The following is a 24,902-nucleotide window of genomic DNA, read 5'->3' on the forward strand; positions in this document are numbered from 1 at the left end:
GAATAAAGATAGAAACAAAAGGCTCCACCCTTCTCTGACATCAACACAGGGAACTCGAGCTGCAATAATGCCCCACAAAAGAACCCTTATCCCATAGATTTCGTAGAAGTTTGACCCAAAACCTTTTGAAAACTTTGAATACTCTGTAAATATAGAGCACAACACATTCAAAGTAAAAACAGAAACTGCAGGGAAATGATATTTTAAAAAGCAAATTGTTGATAGTTCAGCAAAGAAAAGGTAGTTGGAATAAAAAAAGAAAATATATACCCCTGAAATTCCAGTGCTCCAATTCAAATGATGAGTGATGGAGATATAAGCGTTGTTACATTTTCACAACAGCAATATCACAATGAAGGAAAGAACAAAATCAGAGCATTGACGATGAAAAAAGATGGCCCTCTCATTGTCTGACTTAAAGCAGTGGAGTTATACTTGAAGTTTGACCTAAATCAGCGTTTGAAACTATGAACATTCTGAAGCATTGGCAAAATATATTGGAAGTGAAAGCATGATCAGTGGAGAAATGTTTTTGAACTACAAACTGATGATAGTATTTTGATTGAAGAAAATAAAAAATTTGAGTAAATTTATATATAATCATATGACGTTTTATGGTGATGCGTTAAGATAATTACCAGTTGTAATATAGTAGCTGCTTTATGCTCATGAGTTTATTGATTCCCTCATAGATGTCTCACATGATTTATCATTAGTTAATAATGCATTGATCTGTTTATGATAATCTCAAGAGGAATGGCAAGTAAAGGTAAAATACATTAACTAAAAACTCACCTTAGGCGTGCTCTGGACATGACAGATATATGTAGTTCAAGCACTTTTGGAAGAGCTGCCTGGAAGTTCCTGAGCTACCTATAATGTAGAGATATCAAACCAATCAATGTTCAAATGAGTCTACCCAAATCCTTGAAACAATTCAAACATCGTCAATATTAATTATTATATGCATTTTAGGATTACAATTGTTCACTTTTTCATAGCTACATTTCATAATTTGATTGTTTACAAATGTTTGTGGGTAACAACTCATGTGTGTTTTCAAATTTATTTAGACTTGTAACAAAGACAACACAATGGTGATTACAACAAGACAAATGAGTCTAGCATAGGAGGGCTATGAGATATAAGCAATTGAATTGGTTTGTGTATTCAGTACAAAAATGAAGAATAAGTGGAATGATTATAGCAACTTTTGATGACAATTTCACCAAGTAGAATTATCATACATCAAAGATTTGTCAATACACATTTACCAACAGAAGTTTTGAATGATTTATACCAGCTGTTGAGGAACAAAAATTCATGAAATAGATTTATAGTACACCAGAAGTTCACTACATTGGCAGATTCTGAGACACGCAAAAATTCACATATCCATAGGCACATAATTCATACTTCTAAGTATTGCATACAATGAAAAGCAACAGAATGAAATACAACCTTCACTGTTCAAATCAACCTCAAATATGTGAAGAAAATAACTTCTCTAAAACTTTCAAAGCAGAATGAACAATGAAGATAGAAAATAAGTATCCTTCCACTCTCTGACTTCAGCATAAGGAACACGAGCTACATAATACCTCTCAAACCAGTTAGAAAATAAAGCTTTATTCCGGAGATTGCATCGAAGTTTGACCTGAATCTGATAGATATCTTCCAATACTCAATCAAACCACAACAATAACAGCAACAACACTCAGACTCAACCCAGAAAAATATCAACAAACAGTAGCCAAACCCATAAAATAAAAGTCAAGTCTATTTATATTCTAGCAAACCAAATACACATAAGAATTAAATTTAGCAATCACCTCTCCACCTTTTTCTTTTCTGAATATCGCCCCCAATTCTCCCTGTCTCCTTTTTATCCCATTCAGACTCTCTCCACAACAGAATTCCTCAGTTAGCCACACTCTTATTGCCACCTGTCCCACATAATTAATTCTTCCTTAACATTCACACGCCTAGGACCCTTTTGCCCAACTACTAATAATCCTCTACTACCCATTCCTATGTTTCTTACTATAGACCAACACATCAGGTGTTTCATCAGAATCTTTTTTAGAACTCTGATCATTCTATAAAGATAGAATACAACACATTGAAAATAAAGATTGAGCTATCGAGAAAATGTTATTTTGAACAGCAAATCTTCCACTCATGACCTTCATTCTGCTATTATATATAAGTTATATCGTAGCTTTTGTATAATAAAGAGTTATTAACCCAGCAGAGATATGCATTATTAAACAAAAATGAAACTAGTGTCCTAGCAGTAATGATTGAAATACATAACAAAGTTAATTGATAAAAGAATACGTACCGCTTCCTTGAATAGATGTTGTATGGTTGTATTAAGGTCACCCTCCCAATGCCATTCAACGTCATCGTCACTGTCATCGCCACTGCCATCGTCCTCACGCTCCCTCAGTCCGTGCAAATTTGGTGTGCTTAAGAGTCCTCTGGAGAAAGTGTTCATCTTGGGGCATTCATTCACCATCATGTCTTTCAAAGCTGGGAATTTGAAGGTGTGATTTCCAGAACAAAAGCTTTTAAGACTTTCTAATCTCGAAAGTGATAGGTACTTTAATTTACTGAAAACAATTTCATCTTTTTCAACATCTCCTGTATTTGCTACTATTTCAACCATCGCCTCACAATAGCTTATGTACATCTTTTCAAGGTTCACCATACTTTTGGCCATTGAGGATGTTACTAAGTTTTCCAATCCATCACAATTCCGTACATCCAAAGTTATTAGATTGTCAAAAGATGCTGAAGATGGCACTAGATTAATCAAATTGTGACAATGATACACTGACAACTTTTCAAGATTTCGAAGAATTGAGACCTGATGAGAATCTTGTTTCCACATGTGTTTCAAATTGAAAAGTCCCCGAAGCTCTAACTGTTTTATATGTATGAGCATCCCAATATGTTTCTCACCCTCTCCACATGAAAACAACTCTTGGTATGAATTTCCCTTTAATATGAGTTTTTGAAGATTGTTAAATCTCTGAAGGATTTCAATGGGAATATTTGTTGGTTCATTTTGAATAACATTAACAACTTTCACTTTAGAAAACCGATGTTCTGGAAACTGATTTGGCCACATAGACATGATGTCTTTTCCACTTAATGTCAATTTCCCAAAATTGGAGTTTACCTAAAGTTCAATCATATAAATCATGTCAAAATAGATGTTCCTTTAAACAATTTTACTCAAAATTAGAAATTTGTATATTTTCAACAATAACAAAGAAATCATAAATCTAAATTAAAAGAGATGAAAATGATAAAATTAACAGTTAGCAATTTACCTTCATTATATTTTCCTTCGACTGGGTTTTGTTTCTCTTGAATGAAATATTAAAGATCTAGTGTACTACATGGGTTAGGGAAATTAGGATTCACTTTAATATTGAGTAATACTTTTTTCATTTGTTTTATTAAGTAATAATTTTTTTCATTTGTTTTATTCGTGGTCATTATTTGTTTTAGTGTTTTATTTGTTACAATTGAGTTTGGGGATCATTGGGATAACAGCTTGTGGTTACAAGAGGAGGCGACAACATTGACATGTGTAAAGCTCAAAACTTAACTCCTGTTTTATGTATATATAAATATAATCATTCGAATGGAGACAAACTATTTTGGAAATTTGGAGGAGTGATATGGTTTTAAATATATAATTTAAGCAAATTAATGAAATTAATATAAAAAGAAGTGCATGAGGGTATAGTTAGCAGGAGCGGGGTGGGTGCGCTAGCCTTTACTCTCACTTTTCATTTGTTTTAGTGTAATTAGGATTCAATTAAATTAATTTGATTTTTTTTTTATATTTTATTATGTTAATGTAAATAGGATTCAGTCAATATTTATAATCTAATTAACAATTATTTTAAACCTTTTTCAAGGGTAAAAAGGTCCTTAAAACACAAAATGGTAAAACTTTGGACTAATTAATGTGCTAAAATTTGGGAGCTAAAAAGATAGGGAAGTAATTTTAGCCGCACCCAGTTTATTAGGATCCCGACTTTTGAATAACATTTTTTTGACAAGTTTAGCCTTAAAGAAAATTACTAAAAATGTTTTTTAATATTTAATTCTTACATAAATGTTCATAATCATTTATAATATATTATTAAAATTGTAATTGTACACCAGAATGAATCAAAAGAAGTAAAGGTAAGTTTCCCATTTGAAGATGAATCAAATTTTTAAAGTCCAATAAGCATCAAGCTGGGCCAACCACCGGGAGCAACCCCACGAAATTGATATAGCCCTCTACATTTTGATATGTACTATTTTCAAAAAATATTTATATTTGAATTAGTTTTCCTTTTAAAAGTTGAACTTTTTATATTCTTAAATTTATGCATTTATGTTTTATATATATATATTTTGAAACTTAATATTTGTTTCTAACTAAATATCTTTTGGAATCATATTGTCAAGATTTCATTGAGTATGAATGGAAATAAGAAATTTAGAGATAAATAATTCTTAACAAGACACGTACCTCTCTTTTGTATAGTTGTTGTACCTCTCTTTTGTATAATTGTTGTATAGTTGTATTAAGATCACTCTTCCAATATCCTTCCGTGTCCTCCTCGTAGTTCTTTACTTTTTGTAAACATGGTGCACTTGTATCTCCTTTAGAGAAAGTCTTCATGTTGGGGCAATCTTTCACAATTAATTCTTCCAAAGCTGGGAATTTGAAAGTGAAATTCCCATAGCAAAAACATGCGAGACTTCTTAAATAGCAAAGTGACAACAACTTTAATTTGTTAAAAACAATTCCATCTTCTACTCCTTCATCTTCCTCATTTGATACCACTTCTATCAACACATCACAGAACGCAATGTTTACTTCCCTCAATTGCACCATCCTTTTGGCTATTGAGGGTGTGAATAATTTTGCCAATCCCGGGCAAACATTTATGCTCAAAACTGTAAGATTTGCAAAAGATGCTGAGGATGGCAACATACAACTCAATTTCATGCAAAAACCTATGATCAAAACTGTAAGATTTGCAAAAGATGCTAGGGGTGGCAGCATACATCTCAATTCGTGACAGTGTTCTACTTTTAGAACTTCAAGATTTTGAATAACAGAGTCCACTTTAGAGTCTTTTCTCCATATCTTCTTTAGATTATAAAGACCATTCAACTCTAAACTTTTTATCTGCATCAGTGTTCCCGTATGTCTATCGTCCCATCCATATGAGAATATTTCTTTGTATGAACTAGAACGTAGTACGAGTTTTTCCAAATCAAAAGATCTCTGAAGGATGCCAAGTGGAATATTTGTTGATTTATCACCTTCGATCTCAACAGTACATTTGCAAGAGAAGTCTTTTGGAAGTAAACACTGCCATGTCATCATGTTGTCTGCTCTTAATACCAATTCCAATTCCTCCAAATTGGGGTAAATCTACAAATCAATCAAACAAAATCAAATCAACACCCANAAATATTTTGGAAATTTGGAGGAGTGATATGGTTTTAAATATATAATTGAAGCAAATTAATATAAAAAGAAGTGCATGAGGGTGTAGTTAGCAAGAGTGGGGTGGGTGCGCCAGCCTTTGCTCTCACGCCTGCAGAATCTATTGGGGAAGTGCGTTCATTTATATCTTTGGCATGCTTCTGCTTCAATTCAACCCCTACAATTTTTTTTGCTTTTAACCCTTTTTTCTTTTTCAAATTTATTTTCTTCCATAACCCTTTTTCCTAACTTTATTTACTTTCTTGTTATCTTTGCATTTCTACCATTCAAATTTAGACCTTACAANTAGTCATAATGTTGGGACCAATTAAATTTATTACTATAAGGAGGTTATAATTTAATAGAGGTGTAGTTACAAGAATTATTGTTTTGATTTCTTATTTTATAATTTATGTTTTAGTAGTATTAGGATTTCAATTCATTGTTTTAGTAGTATTAGGATAGTACGGAAATGAATATCAAAGAGTCATTGTAAAATTGAGTGATTAGATTCGACAACTTCACTACCCTAATCAAATGGGTAGCAATGTCTTCCTTAATTATCCAAATGAGCAACAAGTCGTGTATGTTTTAACTGAAGAAGAAATCATTACTTGAATTAGACAAGAAGAGGAAGAAGATAATCCTGAGGATGATAGTATGGAAATACCAAAAATTTCATGCCAAAAAGCTCTAAACATGCTTGAGAGCTAGAATTATTTTGGCTTCAACAAGAAAGTGTCCATACTGACAGCTTATTACGTACCCACAAGATAAAAGATATGGTAACAATTTTAAAGCATAAATTATGGTCCCAGACAACTTTAGATAAACATTTTATTTCATCTTAAACTTTTAATGTAACATAGTATATATTTTTTGCAATATACATATAATTATTACTATGTAGAGGCAAGTTTTTTAAGATGAGACCTAGAAAAATTATAACTTATTACAATGTGAAATTTATTCTTATTTATAACTGGCCCAAGTTGAGACCAGAACTTTTTATGACTACATAGAAGTTATTCCTATATAGAGTATCACTATAAAGAGGTTCTATTGTATATATAAAACACATCATTTAGCATTAAGAAGCCAGGAATGACTATTGAGCATTTTCTAAGAATCTTACCTCTTTTGCCATCACCATAGGTAGCATGGCCGACTTCCATAAGTTCAAGATTAGTTAATAATGCTTTGTTACCTATCATGTGTCTCGAACAACCATTGTCAAAGTACCATTGGTCATCCTAAAATGCAAGCATTCATGTATGAGTAACAAGGCAATTAGCACTTAACTTGGGTCTCCACACTTTTCTGATTTAAAAACACCCTTTTGGTGTGATGACATGAAAGATCGATGTGGTGACTATTGAGAAAGAAAATCATAATTTCCAAGACATTTTTTTAAGTAGGAAATGAGTTTAAAGCATTTAGGTCTGATGTGACATTTCTTTTGACAAAAATGACAGAATGGAGTGAAATATTTTACCTTTAAGGATGGATCACAAGGGGTAGCAACAATTTTTGGAAATGATTTAAAAGCTTTGACGAATGTGGTCACACCAGGCTTGGATGTGCTTGCACCAGGAGAAAAACTCAAACTCAATTTATCACCAAAAATTTTCCCTTGGCCAAGAACTTCATCAAGCTTGTATGAACCTTCATTTAACCTTTCAATAATGGCTTTGGCCTTATTTAGTTTATTTAAAGCTTGACTTAGCAAAAGCTCATTGTTGAACAAATCATAAAATAAGACTTTCATTTTATCATTAAAAAATATCTTATCTTCTATCAAAGAGGATTTTTCGGATTCAAGAGATTTAATTTTCTTGATAGCTTTAAACCATGACTTATACATCTTGTCATAAGCCTTCTGTTACCATTTGTAGACATCACATGAATTGTTTGAGGACACATTATCACTGTCCTCTTATTTAACCGCAAAGGCTAAAAAAAATTCAACGTCATTGGTGTCATCACCCCTGAGGCTGTGTTTTGTTAGGGTTGTGGGCAGATAACTCCTATTATATATTTTTGATTCCAGACATTCCTTTGTTTGGTTTGACAGTAATATAAAATTACGGGAATGTTTCATTCCCAATAGTGAATACTGTTGGTCATTTTGGGGGCTATCAGATTACCTAGTCCAGGGGTGTTAATCTTTTTTTACTGGGCTTTTTTTTTTTAACCAAATTTTCCCATAAATAAAAGCCATTTTGGACTAAATTGCCCTTAAATGTCTACCAAATAACAATTACCTAGACCCCCAACATTTGAGAATTTAGCTAAAACACCCCAGCCACAAAAAGTATAAAAGTTAACAAAATATCCCCAGCCACCAAAGATCACTACCAACTGCCAGCTACCACCGTCAGCCACCAGCAATAGTCGTCAGATCGATGCACGATCGGCGGGATGTGGTTGACTGTGTGCCAATTTGGCTATTTTGGGCCATATCGAAGGCCAAAAACGACCAGATCGTCGTGGATCTGGCAAAAAATGACTAGAACAATTTGGTTGGAAACAATCAAATTGGCATGGATTTGGCCATTTCCGGCCAGATCCACGGTGATCTAGCTGTTTCGGCCTTCGATCTGGCTGGAAACAGCCAAAACGGTGCATGATTGGCCAAATCTCACTGGTCGTATGTCGTTTCGGTGACTGCCTCCAACAGCCGGTAGTGGTGGCCGGTTATGGTCTTGGGTGGTTGGGGATATTTGTTAAAATTTATACTTTGTTGTTGGGTGTTTTAGTTAAATTCTCAAATATAGGGGGTTAAAAGTAATTTATTTATATAATAATAATATTATAATGATATTAAAAAGAAAGGGCAATTCAGTAAAAGCTTTTGTCGATAATATTTTATTCTTCCTAACCAAACATCTTAATTATTTATACCCATTAATCTAACCAAATATATTGATATAACATTCTCCCATAATCTTCAAGGTAATCTATCTCACTGGTAATCCTACATTTTCAACAATAAAACATTCCCTAAACCAAACGCACCTTGAAAGTTTTAAAACATTACCAAGTTGTTAAAACTTAAGCGGAATGGGTTTACTTGATCACTTTGTGCTTACTGAGTTGTTTAAAAGACAATCAACTAAGTAAGTCATCCCTAACATAAAATAAAGAACACAACTCATTTTTACATGGTTTGACAACTTGCTTACATCCATAGGACCAAGTCTAGAAGAAGCAAATCCACTATGAGATACTTATGTGTTCAAATACGAAGCTAAAGACAAGTATCAATTGCAAAACATCCCCTGTTTAGGCAACACATCAATCTTCACTCTTAGGGTTGAACATCAAGCCACCATAGCTAGCTTCAATCCACAAGATCACCTGGTCACTCTTGAGCTCCTCTCAATGTTCAACACCGAAAAAGCACTTTAGCTTCAACAGCTTGAACACGTCTAAGCAGCAAGCCACCATAGCTAGCTTCAATCCACAAGATCACCTGGTCACTCTTGAGCTCCTCTCAATGTTCAACACCGAAAAAGCACTTTAGCTTCAACAGCTTGAACACGTCTAAGCAGCAATCATGGAACCACATTCCAGAAAACAACTCAAACAAAAGAGAGTTAAGAAGGTAATTGAAGCCTACCAAAGCATAGAGAAACTTAGTTCAAAACAAAAGAACCCTATCATATATTCAGAGATGATACAAAGGTATCTTCAAGCCTCTCTAATTAAAGCGCATTGACATAGAGAATATATAGAACATAGGTGTATAAAGCTGGGGGACAAAGCAGCCAACAAGTTGCTTTTTGGTTTTTCCTTTTTAGGAAAGTTCCCACAAACTTTGTTGGGGACCATGGTCAAGGCAAAACGAATATTTCAGTACACCTAATGAATAAATGACAAGTGTACATGGACCACAAACACATATCTTAGCAAAGAATAAAATCACATCAATGAACAAAGATAGCAATATATGTTGTGAAAATATCTAGCTGATGAGTGTCATCACACAAACTCTGATGTGCCCGCACGACATGAATGAAAACATAAATAATTGAGCGTGGTCACATCAACAGAGCATCATGACACTAGAGATGAAACTGAAAATGATTGTGCATGAAACAAAAAGAAGTCCCCACACTAACACTAGTGTTGACAAAATACTTAAAATCTCCCACTTTATCAAACTTATGAACAAAGCACAATATTTTCACCAACATAATTGTCTCAACACAACTTCAATCAAATAACAGGAGACAAGAAATTAAAAATCCAACAAGAATCAAATCTCATAAGAATCAAAATCATGACTGAAAAACTCCTTCTCAATATGTAAACTCCCCCTAAACAAATGCACTAAATCACATACAAGAGATAAACAATTAGGACTAAATGGGCTAGTTCAATTCACAAAATTAGAGCCAAACAAGATTCAAATATGCATGAAAAAATTAAAAAAATAAAAAAAATCAATTAATAAAAGCAAAAATAAAGTGCAAGAAACATAAACTGATTAGATCACAGTTCAACTAAATAAGCAAAGGAGAAAATAGCAAGAGAAATTTAAAAAACCTTCCAATAGTTCTCTTCTCAAGGTGATCACATCAATAGCATGTCATCACACCATCAATTTCATCATCCAAGCAAAAACAGCAACAACAGAGACAAGAATGAGCAAGAACAACTAAAACTCAGCAATTTACTCCTCCACTTTGTTCATAATGTTTGCCTTTAAACACCCTTATGTCTGTTTGATCTCCTTGTGGGAAGCTTCTTCACAGCAGTTGTTTTTCCACGATTTCTTGAGGAAGCAGAAGCTTGCAATTGATTTGACTCAGTTGGCTCAAGATCATAAAGGGAACAGGCACAACAGGGGTTGTCTCACCAGAATGAACATCTTGAACATGAATGTCTGTTGAAGGAATGTATTCAATTTGAGTGTCAGTAGCAGGAACATCAACTAGAGTTTCTTCCTTAATGTCATGTTGATCAACCCCAAGATCAACGATATGAGTAGCATTAAGATGGAGTTCTTCTTCATTTTCAAGGACAATACCATCAACAGCAGTAGCATCAGAGACACCAACGGGATCAATCTACGGTTGCTCTTGTTCTTTATTAGCCTCAACAACATTTTGATCATCTGTAGGGCCATCATTTGCAACATCATTATGACCATTACCTTGAACAGCAGCCCTTGTATTCTTCACCAATTCTTCTAAGGAATCCACTCGAGCATTCAAGGTGGGGTGAAGATCATAAATATTATTTTCAATACCCTGCAAAAAATCAAGAATCTTGGATTGCCAAGTGTTAGATTTGGCAGGAGCAACATGAGAGGATGATGGGACATCTATGGTAGGGGGGTTGGAACATTAAGAAAGAGAAGAGAAAGTTTTATCACTATACAAAATGAAGCAGCGGCTAGCACGCTAAAATCAATCACTTGGAGAAGTACATTGGTAGCAAGGTAGCCACATGATAGCCATGTGGTCACAAACCCACCAATGAGTTCTTTAGCCATCTCATTTAAACTATCAGGATTAATAGACAAATCATCAGGGTTTTCCATAGCAGGTAATCTAAGATGAGTCCTAATCATAGTAAGAGTGAATTCCATCAAAGTACCTCTAACACCTCTAACACAAACTTGATTTTTATGCAAACTAACCTGATCAAGATCTTTCCTAAAATTTGCATAAAATTCTTGCACAAAGGCTTGGCAATGGGAGATGGGATTTTCAACAGACCTTCCTCAATGCCTCTCATTCATAATATACGCAATATCAGGAAAGTCAAACAATTTGACATTAGATTCACACACAATGGGTCTATGAACAATGTTTTTTCTTAAACGTTGACTCAGATAAAGGAGAGCTAAAAGTTTGGCATTTACCAACATTCCTCAAATTGAGGAGTAGCTTTCATTTTCTTCTTTCCTTTAAAAGCCTCAGATTGCTTCTTTTTCCCTTTGGATTTGGCAGGGGAGTTTTTTATGAGTCTCTTCCTCTTGGTTGGTTACACATCAGAGGACGACGAAGTACCACTTGGAGAGCTTGACACCGATTGCGTGTTTGTGGGAGTGTTCTCACTGGAGGACATTGAGTGCGCACCTTCAACTGCTTGAGAGGTCTGACCTTCTCTCGATCTCTTCTTGGATTTTACGGTTTGGCGTATGTCGACAATGCATGATTATTGGTGCTCCATTGGTCAAGAAATCAACACTCGTTAGATTCAACAAGAAGAAAATTGAAAGGAATTTGAGAGGAAAGTGTTTGAGCGGCACAATTTTGGTTCAAGGTAAAGAAAAACATGATGTGGCAACCTTATATAGAAAAACCCTAGAGAAAATTAGGGTTTTACTTTGAGTAGTCACTTAAAGACAAGGTGGGCACATCGCAACTCAATGTGAGAACACCAGCAAAAACAAGTTCAGGGTGAAGACATCACTTGAGGTGTGGGCACACAGAACACAAATTTGAAATAATAAAAAAATTCAGCAATCATGTGGTGACACAAGTGTCAAAGTGAGCACACAAGAATCATTTGAACAATCTGAACCAATTGAGTAGTGTGTGGTGACCGTCAGAGCTTATGTGAGCATAGTGAATCAAGCATGTCATAACACTGACTCTCAAGGTGGCGACATTGACACAAAGGCAGCATATCTTAAACAGTTATTCAATTTTGAAAAAAAAAAAAAATAATAAGACAAAAATAATCATGAAATCAATCACAAAATTTCACAAAATTTCACAATATTTAAGGAAGCAAGTCATACAAATCTAATTAGATAGCACTCAATTCATTTCTTAACCTTTGAAAGAAAAAGCATAAGGAGTATCTCATCCCATGAAATTTCAACAACTTAAAGCAATCATTCCTTTAATTCATACATAAGCAATAAAGCAAGCATTCTTCATCATATGTGTGTGTTGTGTCCTTTGTAGGTTAACGAATCTCTTGAAGGCAGCGAAAATTAAAAATTTGTTAAGATTCGCTAACACTAACCCATGATCTTTACGTTGATTATATTATTTAATATAAAAGCATCAAACCAAATATAATATATCATACCAACGTTGGAGGCTCCTTCGATTTGATGTTAGATTCGCACCACTGCAAAGTAAAAGTGCACTCCCGGTATCCACACAAAGACAAGAATACCGTGATTGAGAGATTTCTATACTAGGAAAATCACTCAACTCTAGGAACAATTTTCTGTAGAATTTTTCTTTGAGAGAAAAATTCTTTTCTCACAATAGGGAAATGACGTTTTTGAGAGAGAGAGAGAGAGAGGTGGCTAGGGTTTCAATTTTGTAACTCAAAAATCACTTAATAATTTAATTTTTAGTTGCACTTAAATAGTGCACACTAAAATCCTATTCCGACTTGGAATAGCCATCTATTCTGACGTGGAATGGCAAACAACTTATTCCACAAAGGAATAGATTCCCCTTGCAACCCAAACATGGCATTTCAATTCAAATTTAAAAACTAAAATTTGAATTTCATATTATCAATATTAATGATAAATATTAACATTAGATAATACCCATTATATTTAAATTCAAATTTAAAAACCAAATTTGAATTTCATATTATCAATATTAATATTTGATAATATCCATCATATTTAAATTCAAATTTAAAAACCAAATTTGAATTTCATATTATCAATATTAATATTTGATAATATCCATTATATTTGAATTCAAATACACACACACACACACACATAATCTCACTAATTTAATTTCCATATGAAATTAAATTCAGGCAACAACCTCAGCAAATTTAATTGCACTGTGAGATTACCAAAATGCCCTTTCATCATAAATGATGAAAATACCCCTCTCATGAATTATGTTCTTAATCTGTCTTCTATGTGTGCGACCCGAAGGCTCCTCATCATATCAATAGTGAATAGTATCGCGATTGACAATCAATCAATCGTCCCACTCTAAAAGACCAAGATTGGCCTCTACCCAAGCATCATAGCCACCCGATAGATTCAGATTCAATGAAACCGCTACTTATCAACGATATGGTTACCGTGCAATTCAATCATTTTATCATCTATTATCTCATCAAGGCCGAGGCACATAACTTCGGATATCCTTGATATCTCGGCATTTGGTTATTGGACCAACGACCATAATAGATTGGATTGAGCTACAACTCAATCCCACTATGGCCATAGATTTCATGTCATTGCCATCCACCGAATTACTCAATAAGATAATTTCTCCTGTATCTGGGAATGATCACTCCCCATCAATTCTTTCTCTCTTTTTTTTTTTCTCTCTCCCCATCACTCCCTGTCAATTTCTTCTTCTTTCTTCTCTCTCTTTTTCTTCTCCCTCTTTCTTCTTCGTCTACTGTAATTTTTCTCTCCTCTTCTCTTTCTCTTCATCTCCTCTTTTCTTTTTTCTAATCTTCCTCTTACTCTTTCTCGTGTCTCCTTTTCTCTTTCTTCTTCCCTCCCCTTCCTTCTTCTTCTTTGCCAGTAGATTTTAGTGTAAGTGTCNGGGAAGGCATTCAAGCAAGCTTATAGAATATTTCCAGGCTAGTTTTCTATGAATGTACTTGTTCGATAATGTGCATTTCCTCCTAAATTTTCTTGTTGCTTCTTGTACCTTTGACAAAACAACTTTTTCAAACAGAGTATCACTGGAGTACTGAAGATTAAGGATAATTACAATCCAGCAACATGGATATTAGAACTCACTTCTCCTTTTTCCGAAATATACAAAGATTCTGTTCTAAATGGGTAAGTTCACTTTCAATGATTTCAAATGTGGTTGTGTGCTAAGTTTAATACTGCACTTCATATCAAATTAATCTTCTGTAGGAATAACAAAGAGGCTGTAAGGGATTCTAGTACTCCGCTTCCTGATTCAAGAGATCTGCATTTTCCAACGTGCTTCTCCCAAAACTTTTGGGGGCAATTCAAGAATTGCCTATGGAAACAGTACTTGTCTTATTGGAGAAAACCTTCATACAATTTGCACCGAATCGTATACGTTATGATAGCATCTTTTGTTTTTGGTGCGCTCTTTTGGAATGAAGGAAGAAAATTGTAAGTTTAATTGGTACTTCTAATATACATGTTATCCCTCAAGAAACTGTCTGTGTTTGCCCGGTATCTGATTTTCATTTTTTTGGTTTTCCCTCTCAATCTACTAGGGATGACGAGCAGAGTTTGTTCAATATATTTGGTGCATTATATGTTGCTGTGATATTTGTAGGTATTAATAATTGCTCAACGGTTATATCATATGTTGAGACAGTGCGGACTGTTATGTATCGAGAAAAATTTGCAGGGATGCACTCGCCATGGGCTTATGCATTTGCGCAGGTATAATAATCTTCACAACTAATTATATTTGTAAAAAACATTGCTAAAATTATCTTATGATATGTGTGTTACTTGATTTTGTAGGCGGCAATTGAGATTCCTTATATATTTGTTGAAGCATTTGTGTTTGTACTAATCAATTCATATTTAAATATTAAAATTTGATATTTTTTAGCAAACGTTTTCGCCATAGCTATTAAAATTTCAAAATAAAATTGTTCGACTCAAAGTATGGACAATATAGATTGTATTAATGTGCAGCACTACCGTTGTTACAAAAAATCACACTAACCAGAGAAATCCGATTGATCGTGATGGAATCGAAACTGTTGTGCGTGATTAATTAAAATAAGCAATGATAATGTAAAAAGTGCAGTAATGTGAAAAACACAAACAATTTTAAAGTGGTTCGGCAAGTTAGAACTTAAGCTTACGTCCACTGTTTTTCTTATTTGATTTTTGAGAGCTTAAAAAAAATATAATTGCCTAGAAATATTTGCTAACCCCTCCCTCATCGTTTGAGGGGGTATTTATATAGGTTATGATAAAAGGAAAGAGAGATAAGTTCGAGATTGTGATTAGAGTTGATTTGTAATTCCGTGATCTTCGTGATTAAGCTAAGATTACGCTACTAGTGGTGTTGATCTTATCTCTCTCGAAATATCAGAGATTGAAGCTTATATATGATTTTGTTAACCAGCTATTAGGATTGGTTGCTGTGATGAGCTCCTTTTGGATCGAGCTTACTCTGGGTCGACCTGATTCTAGGTTGAGCTTGTTCTTGGATCGAGCTCACTTTGGGTCAAGCTACATCTTTGCGAGCTCCTGAGAGCTACAAGCTTTCTGGCCAAAACACACACAATATCTGCCGCTTAGTGTTCGGAGGTCGTGTCGAGCTTCAAAGACTGAAGTTGCTTGATTGGTCACTCAGATCGAATTCCTTCGTTCCAATTTAACTCGCACATAGGTTGCTAAGATTATCTGAGCTTTGTCACTAGACCATAGCTTCACCCAACGTACCTAAGACTTAGCCTCTTGTTGTAATGCTGTTGAATTTGAAATTTGAAATGACGGGCACAAGGGTAATTTCAGAGCTATGATTNATCTATTTTTTTTTTTTTAATCAATTTAAATCTTACCGAAGTCCCTTTTAAAATTATGTGTACTTATTTAAAAGCTGAGGGATCTATATCTTAGATATTAATATTGTGTCTCTCACGTTTAAATGAGTACATATAATTTTAAAAGCAATTTAGATAAGATTTAAATTGATTAAAAATAATGTATTTGAATATTATATAAGGGATCCAACTAAAAAATAATAGATTTAAATATGTGATTATTTAGTGGTGTTATTGGAAGAAACTATACTAAGAAGGATTGAAAGTAATCAACAAAATAAAGAGGGCTGAAATTAGAAGTTTTTATGAACTCTTTTCTGTCAATTGTGTTGTATACATAGAATGAAAATGGGCTGAATTTATAGGCATTTATCACTCTCCTCAAAACCCAATAGGAGCATGCCAGACTAAAGCATGTGTTAACTACACATGTTGACTCATGTTCTTCATTACATGTGGAATGTGGTGGATAAGCCACCATTTATAACACTCCCTTTTAGATTTCCATCACTTCTAGATAATTGCATTTAACCTTAAGAAAATCCCAATGGGAGAAAAATTAAAGAAATACAATTTTATGATAAAAAGTAAAGTGGTGTTAGACATACTTAATAATGCCTTGTAAAAAACTTTGTCAAGGAAACCAATAAGACAAAACCTAGTCAAGGGAAAAGAGTGAGTGCACATATATTCAATAAAATAGTCATTTCCAAACTCCCCCTAATCGATGCTCCCCTTGATCAACGCTCTCCCTTATAATGACAAAATTAACTTGGTTATTTATTAAACTGTTGCATACCGAAGTCATACACTAATTTTTCATTTGATCACTAGAATTGGAACCCTTTTCTGCAGTTTTACCTGGGAGTCTTCTCAAACATATTTGATAAAATTGAGAAATAGGCCATGACGTTAGTCTGTGACATTGATACCATGATAAATTTTGATAGAGTAATTTTACTAAGTCAAGAAAGTGCGAGGAAATGCAAGAAAATACAAAGAGTTTGAGAGAAAATGACCAAACTTCAATAAGATATTCTCTTTAAGAACCAAAATGAGCTTTTATACAACAATGAGGCGGTTATTAGAGATCTACCAAACTGACGTGATCTAAGCTTTTATACAACAATTTTTAGCGCGTCCACTACAAACCCAGAAGCTTAAACCATTTAGATTTTACAACCAAAGAAGCAAGCTTAATCGATCTTAATAGCTTAAGCATTGTGTTTTGATGTTGAACGCATCATTTTATTTAAGATAACTAATGGAACCAAACGAATCTACTCATTCCATTAATTCAAGACACCTTATAGGCTTATACCCATCTTCTGTTAACACATTGTTAACCATCAACTAACTTCCTTTTAAAACACAAGCTTAGTTCTTCTGTTCTTCAGTTTTAAATTTTGCTTCTCCTGCTTCTTCTTTCTTTACATTAACGTGTTTGGATATCAGTTGTCCATCTACATTATTAATATACAGTTTACATTTGATGATTTGAGTAGCCATAAGGATGATGAGCTAAAGAAATTTTTATCTTAACGGCTTCAATGCTAGTCATAATAGATATAAAAATGCAATTAAAATTTTGCATCATAATCAAACCAAAAATATAAAATTAAAAAAAAAAAAAAGCTAAACAGAAATCTCTCAAACCCTAAAACACATAACCTAATAACCTATCTCGATAGTTGCCAACTACTGCTATTGGTTCTAAACACACGACCATTGCACGGCTGCTAGAGTCGATTGAGCCACCAACGCGATAAGCCCGTTGCTAGTGCAATAAGCTCCAGGCAATCGGATTGCCACCAACTTGAAAGGCTTCTACCGATCGTGTCGCCGCTAACGGTGAAGATTTCAACGATCATGTCGTTGCTAACTGTGTGACCACCACAAAAGGTCTCTATCAATATACATTAATTCACCCCGGTTGATAGATTTTTAATCTGACAATTTGTAAGTAGTTACGTAACATCATGTCCTCATGCTTGGTAAATATAATATTTATATAAATTTTGCTATTTATGTTTTGATTAAAACTGATTTATTTGAATATAATAGAAATTGAATTGGTATTATTGTCTTCTGCAAAGCATATCAAGGTGCGACATCGAATGGAGGACTGGGGTAATGTTTCCTATTGGGTATATTCATGCATGCGACATCTTCTACAATTACTTGTAGTCATGCACAGATGTAAGGCTTTAGCATGCAATCAGCAGAAATTTTTAATTTTGAGAAAGCATGGTTTATTTTTTTTAAATTTAATTATTTTTAGCATTTATTCTACATGTAGGCCAGTTGATGTTTGTTCTAAACAAGGATTCCTAAAAGAATTTCATCAGTTTCCTAAAAGAATTTACCCCTTTTTCTATACAGATAATTACCTGTTCCTATGAAGTCATTCTTCTTGTCACAGAGTCAATTGCTTTATCTTAATTAATTGGGTAATACTGTAGTGTTTTTTTTGGACAAATCCTGAAATTGAATATAAAGAATAAAAAATACAAACACCAGGGAAGCTCCCCTAAGGCCAAGAGAACAACTTGAACATGCCCAAGAATTCAGCTCAACAAAGGCCAAGAGACACTAGGCCTAACTAACTAGCCTAACTAGACCTTTCCAAACACTAAGCTAAAAAAGCTCAAAAACTATACAAAAATAACAAAGTCCACTTCATTCGGGCCAAACCATTAATCCAGCTAATCAGATCATTTTCCTTTTGAGAGTTGCCCAAACCATCACTTGGGCGGATGGTCCAGCATCCATTACTGTCCCACAACCACAAGCCCAAACCACAACAGCAAGACAAAACACCGAGCATCCACAACATAATTTACATCCTCAATAAGACAATAACCACAACATCTACCCTCTCAAGTCTCCTCCTAGCACAGCCCCTCTGCCCCTCCATGAGGAGAAGATCGTATCTTGAAAAAATCCCCCAGCCCAGGATCCACAAGATCCTTAAATCAGCCATAGTTTTGCTTCTCCTGCTTCTTCTTCTTTCTTTACATTTACATGTCCATATATATTATTAACATTTGATGATTTGAGTAGCCATGACGATGATAATTTGTCAATGATTGTTTAGATCATAATAAATTTAAAGCTATTAAAACCATACAATTTTATTACTCTGTATAATTAGCACAAATGCATATTCCAAGTATACACAAATCCATCGGCAAATAATTCATATGCAACTAATAAATACAATCCACAACAACAGATTGAAAAAGAGCCTCCACTGCAGCTGAAATCATTCTCAAATGAGTAAAGACAGCCTTAATTTCTATTACAATTCTATAGCAGCAATTCACATATAAGGTAAAGCTGAAGCAGAAAAACCAAGATGGAAACAAAAGGCCCTTCTACACTCTGACTTCAGCAAACGGAACACAAACTATAAATAAAAGAGGACTTGCTTCAGTAAATATAGAGCTTTTGACAACAACAGAGACTACTTTTGAAAAGACAATTTCATCAACTAGCATCGTAATACAATAGAAGTTAATTACATAGACACATTAAGGCACCCACAAATTCACACTTAATTAAGTCATCAATAAAATACACAGCAACTAAATGAAAAACAACCTCCACTGTTCAAATCAACCAAGGGCCATAATACCTCACAAACCATTTAGATAAGAGGCCTTAATCCGGAGACTGCATCAAAGTTTGACCTGACTTTTTCCAGAACTCTTGATATTCTGTAAATATAGAAGACAACAGGTATAAAGTGAACGCAGACGCTATAGGGAAATGTTATTTTGAGCAATAAATTGGTGATAGTTTATCAAAGAAAAAGAAAATGTTTCCATGATCATGAAGTTTTATTGTGACCTCTAAATGACCTTTATGCTACTACATTAGAATGGCCTCTAAATGTAGCTTTTGTATTCTTAAAGAGTTATTAACTCAAATAGAGATAAGGCATGATATAAAACAAATATAAGATTAAGATGCGGTCATGATAATGGACTACTGTCCTATTTCAAATGCTAGGGGGAATAGGAGGATCCAAAGAAAAGTAATTTTTAACTAAGTACTTACCTCTTTCTTGTGAAGATGTTGTACAGTTGTGTTGAGGTCACCTTCCCAATACTCTTCATTGACAAAATAGATCTGCTTTACTCTGGTAAACTTTCGTGTGCTCATCCTGGGGCATTTTTTCACCACTATGTACTACAATCAGGGAATTTCAAGGTGTGATTCTCAGAGCATCTGATCTTTCCCCCTTCAATCCTTAATTTGTGAGTCGCAGGTGCAGATTTTACACAGATCTACACCATTGTTTTCCAAACTAAATCTGCATTCTCCTGTGAATATTTTCTGTATCTATTAGGCTTTGATAACAAGATGTGAGCAAACAAATTAAACATGAAACATTGACAACAACAAGACAACAAAACATCATAATACAAAAATAGCATCATAATACACCAGAAGTCCGTTACACCAAAACTATAGCATTACAGCAAAAGATTGGGTGCCATCACAACATAATATAAGATTTAAGTGGAAACAGCTTCCAGAAACCAATTTCACCAAATAGCATCATAATACACCAGAAAGTCATCACATAAACATATATATTGCAAGGCACACACAAATTCAGACATCCATAAGCACATAATTCATACTTTAAAGTAATGTATACGATGCACAGAAACTGAATGAAAAATAACCTCCACTGTTCTCAATTCAACCTTAAATGAGTCAAGAAAATAAGTTCTGAAACATGTACTTCAGAAGCTGCAATTCACAATCAAGGAGAAGCAAAGCTGAACAATCAAGATAGAAACAAACACCCTTCTAATTGCCGACTTCAGCATGGGGAACATGAGCCATAATGACTTACAAACCACTTAGAAAATAAGCCTTTTTCTGGAGATTTTAAATTCATGATAATTCGTCAAATCATGATCATGGCGTTATAAGGTAGTAAACTAAGGTCGACTCTAAATGACCATCACGCCGCTCTTAACTATTAATTGTATGGTGATGTTAGTACACAATACTGACAACAGATAGGAAAGAACCTCCACTGTTCAAATCAACCTCAAATGAGTGAAGGAAGCATTAAGTTCTGTATCCATTTTCAAAGCATCAATTCACAATGAAGGAAAGCTAAAGCAAAAGAATAAAGATAGAAACAAAAGGCTCTACCCTTCTCTGACCTCAACACAGTGAAATCGAGCCGCAACAATGCCACACAAATGAGCCCTTATGCAGGAGATTTCGTCGAATATTGACCCAAATCCTTTTCAGAACTCGGAATACTCTGTAAATATAGAGCACAACACATTTAAAATAAAAACAGAAACCGCTAGGAAATTATATTTTAAAAAAACAAATTGTTGATAATTCGGCAAAGAAAAGGAAGTTGGAAGATAAAAAAAAATGTTTCCATGATCATGAAACTTGATGGTAGTATATATCAAGAAAATGACCTTCACAATACTGTTAAATTAAATATATTTGTACCTTTTGTCTACTTAAGAGTTATCATATACCTTGAAATTCCAAGGCTCTAATTCAAATGATGAGTGATGGAAATAAGCGTTGTTACATTTTCACACCAGCAACATCTCAATGAAGGAAAGCCCAAAAGCAGAACATTGGAGTTGAAAAAAGATGGCCCTCTCATTGTCTGACTTAAAGCAGAGGAACACGAGCTGCAATGCCTCAAAAAACTACATAAAGGCCTTACTACTTGAAGTTTGACCTAAATCAGCGTTTGATACTGTGAACGTTCTGAATCTTTGGCAAAATGTATTGGAAGTGAAAAAGCATGATCAGTGGAGAGATGTCTTTAAACTGCAAACTGATGATAGTATTTTGATTGAAGAAAATTGAAAATTTGAGTAAATATTTCTATATAACCATATGATGTTTTATGGTGACACGTTAAGATAATTACCAGTTCTGATATAGTAGTTGCTGTATGCTCAGGAGTTTATTGATTCCCCCATAGATGTCTCACATGATTTATCATCAATTAAAAATCAGGCTATGAGTAAGACTTACTGCTCTGTTTACAGCCATTTAATACATTAATAATGCACTGATCTGTTTATGATAATCTCAAGTGGAATAACTAAAAACTCACCTCAGGCGTGCTCTAGATATGACAGATATATGTAGTTCAAGCACTTTTGGAAGAGCTGTCTGGAAGTTCTTGACCTACCTGTAATGTAGAGATATCAAACCAATAAATGTTCAAATGAGTCCAACCAAATCCTTGAAACAATTCAAACATCGCCAATATTAATTATTCTAAACATTTTAGGATTACAATTGTTCTTTTTTTCATGGATACATTTCATAATCTGATTGTTTACATATGTTTGTGGGTAAGAGCTCATGTGTGTTTCGAAATTTCTTGAGACTTGCAACAAAGACAACACAATGGTGCTTACAACAAAACAATGAGTCTAGCATAGGGTGGCTATGAGATATAAGCAATTGAATTGGTTTGTGTGATCAGTACAAAGATGAAGATTAAGTGGAATGATTATAACAACTTTTGATAACAATTTCACCAAATAGAGTCATCATTCATCAAAGATTTGTCAATACACATTTTCCAAGGTAACAAAAATTCATAATTCACACATTCATTCATTTAGACACATAATTCATACTCACGTCATGAATACAGAGCACCACAGCAGAATTTAGAATGATTTATACCAGCTTTTGAGGAACAAAAATTTATGAAATAGATTTATAATACACCAGAAGTTCACTACATTGGCAGATTTTGAGACACGCACAAATTCACATATCCATAAGCACATAATTCATACTTCTAAATATTGAATACAATGCAAAGCAACAGAATGAAATACAACCTTCACTGTTCAAATCAACCTCAAATACGCGAAGAAAATAACGTCTCTAAAACTTTCAAAGCAGAATGAACAATGAAGATAGAAAATAAATATCCTTCCACTCTCTGACTTTAGCATAAGGAGCACGAGCTACAGAATACCTCACAAACCAGTTACAAAATATAGCTTTATTCCGAAGATTGCATCGAAGTTTGACTTGAATCTGATAGATACCTTCCCATACTCAATCAAACCACAACAATAACAACAACAACACTGTAGCCAAACCCAAAAAGTAACAGTAAGTCTATTTATATTCTAGCAAACCAAATACACAAAAGAATTAAACTTAACAATCACCTCTCCGCTTTCTCTTTTTTGAATATCCTCCCCAATTCTCCCTATCTCCTTTTATTCCATTCAGACTCTTATCCAGAACAGAATTCCCCAGTTAACCATACTCTTATTGCCACCTGTCCCACACAATTCTTGCTTAGCATTCACACACCTCTTATTGCCACTTGTCCCACATAATTAATTCTTCCTTAACATTCACACGCCTAGGAACCCTTTTGCCCAACTACTAATAATCCTTGACTACCCATTCCTACGCTTCCTACTATAGACCAACACATCAGGTGTTTCATCAAAATCATTTTCAGAATTCTGATCACTCTATAAAGGTAGAATACAACACGTTGAAAGTAAAGATTGAGCTATAGAGAAAATATTATTTTGAACTACACATCAGCCTCATGACCTTCATTCTGCTATTAAATATAAGCTATATCGCATTGAAATATATATTTAATATTATTTTATCAGGTATTCCAATGTTAAAAGGGAAAAAGAAAATAAAAAATTAATTGTTAACAGAATACGTACCGCTTTCTTGAATAGATGATGTATAGTTGTATTAAGGTCACCCTCCCAATGCTTTTCTTCGGCATACCAAGTCTCCTTTGTTGGAGTTGTCGACTACTTCAGCATTAATGGGTAACGGAGACGCACTTGGGGGTCCCGGTGAGCGGGCGGGGGTCGCGGGGGCAGCGCCCCCGAGCCCGTAGGCGGTTTTGGGCTTTTCCATGTATAACCGCTGTAGGATTCCTTTTAAGTTATTAATTCTTTTTTGGGTTGGGCTTAGGAATAGGAATTCTTGTAAAACTAGGTTTAATCCCTTAAACCTAGTATATAAACATTCTTTTCTCTTGTTATGTGTGTGAGAACAATTCATTCATTGTAAACGAGAGAGGTGAGGTATATTGCAATAATATTGACTCAGCTGGACGTAGCCTACATTGGGTGAACCAGGGTAAATCGCGCGTATTACATTCTTTGTTTACTGTTTGTTTTGTTTAACTATTATTATTTTGTTCCTGTTGCTTCTCTATTTCGTTCATCCTTCACTTTGGCCAATTTTGGTGTGTTTAAGACTCCTCTAGAGAAAGTGTTCATCTTGGGGCATTTTTTCACTGTCATCTCTTCCAAAGCTGGGAATTTGAAGGTGTGATTTCCAGAGCAAAAGCTTCTGAGGCTTTCTAAATTAAAAAGTGATAGGGACTTTAATTTACTAAAAACAATTTCATCTTTTTCAACATCTCCTGTATTTGCTACTATTTCAACCATCAACTCACAGTCTTCGATAATCATCTTTTCAAGCTGCACCATACTTTTGGCTGCTGAGGATGTTACTAAGTTTTCCAATCCATCACAATCCCGTACAAACCAGAGTTATTAGATTGTCAAAAGATGCTGAAGATGGCACTAGATTAATCAAATTGTGACAATGATACACTGATAGCTCTTCAAGATTTCGAAGAATTGAGACCTGATGAGAATCTTGTTTCCACATGTGCTTCAAATTGAAAAGTCTCCGAAGCTCTAACTGTTTTATATGTGTGAGCATCCCAATATGTTTCTCACCCTCTCCACATGAAAACAACTCTTGGTATGAATTTCCTTTTAATATGAGTCTTTGGAGATTGTTAAATCTCTTAAGGATTTCAATGGGAATATTTGTTGGTTCATTTTGAATAACATTAACAACTTTCACTTTGGAAAATCGATGTTCTGGAAACCGATTT

The 24,902-nt window shown here is 34.3% G+C and overlaps 2 protein-coding genes across 3 annotated transcripts; both read right to left on the bottom strand.

Annotated features, from left to right (window-relative positions):
* Positions 1–730: 730 nt before the first annotated feature.
* On the bottom strand, positions 731–24,521 carry LOC116110383. Of its 2 annotated transcripts, none has more exons than XM_031396614.1 (3): positions 24,220–24,521; positions 23,704–23,778; positions 731–873 (listed from the first exon to the last, which is right to left on the bottom strand). In XM_031396614.1, the coding sequence occupies exons 1-3, from the start codon at positions 24,484–24,486 to the stop codon at positions 832–834; spliced, it is 384 nt and encodes a 127-aa protein (XP_031252474.1). In that variant the 5' UTR covers positions 24,487–24,521; the 3' UTR covers positions 731–831. The 2 variants fall into 2 exon arrangements, with proteins under 2 accessions (XP_031252474.1, XP_031252473.1); XM_031396613.1 differs by lacking the exon at positions 731–873 and adding an exon at positions 21,495–22,172.
* Positions 1,971–4,937, bottom strand: LOC116110378. The gene is made up of 2 exons (XM_031396610.1): positions 4,568–4,937; positions 1,971–3,187 (listed from the first exon to the last, which is right to left on the bottom strand). The coding sequence occupies exons 1-2, from the start codon at positions 4,910–4,912 to the stop codon at positions 2,291–2,293; spliced, it is 1,242 nt and encodes a 413-aa protein (XP_031252470.1). The 5' UTR covers positions 4,913–4,937; the 3' UTR covers positions 1,971–2,290.
* Positions 24,522–24,902: the final 381 nt, after the last annotated feature.

Source organism: Pistacia vera, unplaced genomic scaffold, assembly GCF_008641045.1.
Source record: "Pistacia vera cultivar Batoury unplaced genomic scaffold, PisVer_v2 Contig601, whole genome shotgun sequence".
NCBI lineage: Eukaryota > Viridiplantae > Streptophyta > Magnoliopsida > Sapindales > Anacardiaceae > Pistacia > Pistacia vera.

Coding starts and splice junctions, on each gene's coding strand:
- LOC116110378 (XM_031396610.1), bottom strand. CDS start 4,912: ATGGTGCAATTGAGGGAAGTAAACATTGCGTTCTGTGATGTGTTGATA. Junction 3,188..4,567: donor AACAATTATACAAAAGAGAG/GTACAACAACTA, acceptor ATTGAACTTTAG/GTAAACTCCAATTTTGGGAA.
- LOC116110383 (XM_031396614.1), bottom strand. CDS start 24,486: ATGGTGCAGCTTGAAAAGATGATTATCGAAGACTGTGAGTTGATGGTT. Junction 23,779..24,219: donor CAAAATTGGCCAAAGTGAAG/GATGAACGAAAT, acceptor ACTCCAACAAAG/GAGACTTGGTATGCCGAAGA. Junction 874..23,703: donor ATCATCTATTCAAGAAAGCG/GTACGTATTCTG, acceptor TCTACATTATAG/GTAGCTCAGGAACTTCCAGG.